Raw genomic sequence first — 4,937 nt, forward strand, 5'->3', positions numbered from 1 at the left:
GCCCTTTCATTCATCAAATATAAATAATTTAGAACAATTTCTCGATAAATTCGCAACTTCAGTATCCGCGTTAAATAACTTAAAAATTAATAATCTTTCGGATTTTATATTTTTGTATACCGCGTTAAAGAAATTAGATTCCGAAACCGCCCGCGCTTTCGAACTAGATAAACGGGGATCCGACATCCCATCTTTCGATACATTAGTGTCATTTGTGCGCGATCACATTAAAATATTGCAACGCACTTCTTCAAGCAACCAAGAAGTTACTAAGAAAGTTGTCGATCGTCGTATGGATGCGGCATCGAAAGTTATGCAACATAAATCTACATACTCTTATACTACAACCGCTAATCCGCAGCCTAAGTGCTCATTGTGTAACATAAAACATGGACATTTATATAAATGTCCAGGTTTTCGAAATTTAACGCCTAATGATCGTTTCCGATTTGTTAAATCTAATTCCTACTGTATTAATTGTCTAAGTAAAAATCACCGTGTATTTAATTGTAACTCAAATAGTCGATGTCACAAATGTGACTCAAAACATCATACTATGCTCCACTTTGAGCATAGTAATGCCACCTCCACCGCGAACATACTCAGTGGTAGTTCGGTCACAGCGACTACGTCACGCGCAGTGGATCTATCGTCGCACTCGTCGCACACGCAGCCCGCTGTTGGCGGCGGCGGCGGCGGCCGACCGGCTCCTTGCACGGACCGCGCCCCGCACTCACCCCCGCCGACACCCGTCGTATCCCGCGCATCGGAAGACGTAGCATTATGCACGTTATCAGACAATGTTAATAAAAATATGCCTCGCGTACCTACTACAGTATTGTTAGCCACCGCTCGTGTTTTAATGATCGATAGAGACGGTAACGAACATTATATTAGAGCATTATTGGACAGTGCTTCTCAAAGTAATTTTGTAACTAGGGATTGTTGTAATCGCTTGGGATTGCAATGTATACAGAATACAACCTTTTCGATTAAAGGTATAGGAGGGACAACAAAGGCCACACAGGGTTCTGTACATATAAAATTCTTTTCACGGTTTAATCGTAATATTAAATTTGATATGGAATCCTTAATTGTAGATAAAATAACCGAACGTTTACCGACTGTTAGTGTCGATATTTCATTATTTTCAAATTTTAAAAATTTGCCTTTAGCCGATGATAGTTACGCTACTCCTGGGAACATTGACATGTTAATCGGTGCCTCAATTTTCCCGCATTTAATATTGTCCCGTAAGGTTAAAGGTCAACCCGCATACGTCTCGCCGTATGCTATTGAGACCGTATTAGGCTTTGTTATTGTAGGTTCAGCTCCCGCTAGATCAAATACCGATACTTCCGTGTCTAATATGTTAGATAATTGTAATTACACTACCACCGCGCATTGTTGTGTTACCGAACCCACGATGGAATCCGTTCTATGTAGATTCTGGGAAATGGAAGAGGTGAATGTTGCACCGATTCTCAGCCCGGACGACAAGGAGTGTGAAGCTATTTATGCTGGCACTACCACTCGCGAGGACGACGGTCGTTATACCGTCGCGCTTCCCTTCAAGGGTAATGCACATTCTCTTGGCGACTCGCGTCGATTAGCCGAGAAATGTTTCTTTTGTCTCGAACGCAAAATGCAGGCTTCGCCTGAACTCAAGCAAGCCTATGATGACGTCATTACGGAGTATTTAGATAAGAGTTATATTTCACCCGCACCCGTTAATGATGATAGTAATGCTCCTTCGTATATAATACCGCACCATGGAGTTATTCGAAAGGATAAACTCACGTCTAAATTGCGCGTCGTACTCAATGCTAGCGCTAAAACTAGCACGTCCGTATCTCTCAACGATCTTCTTTATAATGGACAGAATTTACAACGCAATTTATTTGATATTATAGTTAACTTCAGATTATTTTCAGTAGCTCTCTCTGCCGATATTAGGCAAATGTTTCTTTGCATTCGTATTAGAGAGAGTGACCGCAGATTTCAACGCATATTGTATAGATTTTCGCCTGACGAACCTCTCCAGGTTTATCAGTTTAATCGCGTTTGTTTTGGACTCAAATCGAGTCCGTTTCTTGCACTGCGTACTATTAAGCAGTTAGCCACCGACGAAGGCGAATCGTTCCCAAAAGCTAAGGAAGCGGTTCACACCGGTCTGTACATGGATGATTTAGTATATTGTCTAGATAGTGAAGATGAGGCTATCGTCACAGCTGCTGAGATCATCTCACTCATGAAGGCCGGACAATTTGATCTTGTCAAATGGACGAGCAATTCGCAAGTAGTTTTAAATTCCATTCCGTCAACACATCGACTTTCGTCGGTCGTAGAATTCGATGTGTCTGATACGCATAAAATTCTGGGTCTGTGCTGGTCTCTAGCTCAGATTTATTTAGTTTAAAAATTTGCACGCCCGCTGAAAAGTGTACAAAACGCACCATTTTATCTTGTGTCGCAAGATTGTGGGATGTAATGGGTTTCGTAGCACCCGTTATATTATTTGCCAAACTTCTTGTCAAAGAGTTATGGTTATGCAACTGCGATTGGGACGACGCCCCCCCTGACGTTATCGTCAGACAATGGTCACGTTTCAGGGATGAGCTCCCAGTCTAGATCAAATTAAATTACAGCGCCATGTTGACATCACAAAACGCAGTGTGGTGAACATCATTGGCTTCGCAGACGCTAGTGAAAAGGCTTATGGTGCTGTTGTGTACTTCCACGTCGAGAATGATGGTGTGAGTACTGTGCATCTTATAAGTGCAAAATCTAAGGTTGCACCCCGCAAGGTCGTGTCGTTGGCCCGACTCGAACTTTGCGCAGCGCTTTTGCTCGCTAATTTAATTAATAATATTGTTACCGCTGTTAACAACCGCTATCCAATTAAGGCAATACACGCATTTTCTGATTCAACAGTTGCTTTATGTTGGATCCACGCATCGCCCCACAGGTGGGATACTTTTGTCGCGAATAGAGTTTCTAAAATTCAATCTCTGCTTTCACCGCACAATTTTTATCACGTGTCTGGTTCGGACAATCCAGCCGACTGTCTATCGCGAGGGCTTACTCCTGCCCAAATAATTCACCACCCCCTATGGTTCAACGGCCCGCAGTGGGCTAAATCCACCTTTTCGGAATGGCCAGTCACCACTTTCAATCCTTCTGCTGTTATGGACCCGCCTGAGGAGAAGAAACTCTCCTTTGTTACTCGTACACCGCCAGAAGAATCGGTTTTCATCGCTCTGGCAAATCGCTTTTCTTCTTGGTCCAAGCTTCTTCGCTGCGTAGTTTATGTCTGTCGTTTCGCAAAATTATTAACCCCGCTAAAATTCATAACCGCAGCAGATTTAGATTACGCAGAACTTGTAATCCTTCGAGAATTACAGGCTTTGTATTTTCATGGGGAAATTAACAATTTACAAAATGGAAAATTTTGTTCCCGATCACTTCAGCGACTCAAACCCTTCATTCTAGAAGGTATAATTAGAGTCGGTGGTCGTTTGAGAAATTCGAACTTGAATTTTGATCAGAAACACCCTATCGTTCTTCCCCGGAAACATCATATATTGGATTTATTAGTAGACTATCACCATAAAGTTAATTGTCATGCTGGTCCTGATTTACTGATGTCTATTTTAAGGCAGAAATATTGGATTTTATCTGCCCGCAACTTGATTCGCCACAGAGTGCACAAATGTGTACCTTGTTTTAAACTTCGTCCGAAATCGACATTTCCAGAAATGTCAGATCACAAACCCTGTCGTGTTCTTGAAACATTAAAACCATTCATGCACACAGGTACCGATTATGCTGGTCCTTTCAAAATAACTATAACACGTGGTCGTGGCATACGGTCTACTAAAGCTTATATTTGTTTATTCGTTTGTTTAACAACCCGCGCCGTCCATATAGAATTGGCAGGAGATTTAAGTACAGCAAGTTTCATGTCAGCTCTTAAACGGTTTTTATCTCGTCGTGGTCCTGTAGCTCATATCTACTCCGATAATGGCACTAATTATATTGGAGCAAAACGCACGCTTTCGGAACTTCACGCATTTTTGAGCTCTAAACATTTTAACACCGAATTTGCGCACGTCTTGTCAGAAAACCGCCTGACTTGGTTTCTCAACACTCCCGCTGCTAGTCACTTCGGAGGTAACTGGGAGACTAATATAAAAAGTTTGAAAACGCATTTGTTCAGGGTCGTTGGGGTTCAAGTTTTATCATTTGAGGAAATGATTACGGTACTCACGCAAGTAGAGGCAATCATGAATACTCGACCATTATGTCGGACTTTATCTAATGATCCGTCAGAGCCGCTTGCACTAACACCCGCACATTTTTTAAATTTTACTCCGTTGAAATATTTGCCCGCCGCAGAAATAGCTGACAGTTCTTTGATTTCACGCCACGCATTATTAGACAGATTAGTGCAAACGTTCTGGAAGCGATGGAGAGCGGAGTACCTGCACACATTACAATCTCGCGAAAAATGGAATACGCCCGTCAATCAGATGACTGTCGGAACTGTTGTAATTGTACGTACTGAAAACGCGCCACCACTTCATTGGCCTTTAGGGGTTATTGAAGAGGTCTTTCCGGCTTCTGACGGCGTAATTCGGGTTGTTCGTGTAAAAACTGCAACCGGCTCCTATTTGCGCCCGGTTGTACGTCTGTGCCCCTTACCTAGACATTAGTTTTAGTTAATACGAGTTCTAGGTTAAGGTTTAGTTTATTTTAAGTTTCTATTTTTAGGAATGGTTGCGCCATATAACATTACATTTTTGTTTATCATTGTATAATTATTATTAGTAATAGTTTGTTCAAATAAATAATTTAGCGTGGTACGAAACGTTAATTTTCTAAGGATTGGCACTACACTAATTCCTTTATCCTCTCCTATTCCCGCACATACCTTT

The 4,937-nt window shown here is 41.9% G+C and overlaps 1 protein-coding gene across 1 annotated transcript; it reads left to right on the forward strand.

Annotated features, from left to right (window-relative positions):
- The first annotated feature begins 556 nt into the window (after positions 1–556).
- On the forward strand, positions 557–4,715 carry LOC131855416 (uncharacterized). The gene is made up of 3 exons (XM_059206690.1): positions 557–923; positions 1,101–2,299; positions 2,649–4,715. Exons 1-3 carry the CDS (start codon positions 557–559, stop codon positions 4,713–4,715), a joined length of 3,633 nt encoding a protein of 1,210 aa, XP_059062673.1.
- The last annotated feature ends 222 nt before the right edge of the window (positions 4,716–4,937 follow it).

The sequence above is a fragment of the Achroia grisella genome, unplaced genomic scaffold (assembly GCF_030625045.1).
Source record: "Achroia grisella isolate CSIRO2021 unplaced genomic scaffold, CSIRO_AGI_Agris_v1 utg1387, whole genome shotgun sequence".
NCBI classification, from domain to species: Eukaryota; Metazoa; Arthropoda; class Insecta; order Lepidoptera; family Pyralidae; genus Achroia; species Achroia grisella.

Excerpts from the sequence above, each read along its gene's own strand:
- LOC131855416 (XM_059206690.1), top strand. The coding sequence starts at position 557 with ATGCTCCACTTTGAGCATAGTAATGCCACCTCCACCGCGAACATACTC. Across the intron at positions 924-1,100 it reads ATTGGACAGTGCTTCTCAAA|ATAAAATAACCGAACGTTTA; the intron begins GTAATTTTGTAA and ends CCTTAATTGTAG. Across the intron at positions 2,300-2,648 it reads AATGGACGAGCAATTCGCAA|CGCCATGTTGACATCACAAA; the intron begins GTAGTTTTAAAT and ends ATTAAATTACAG.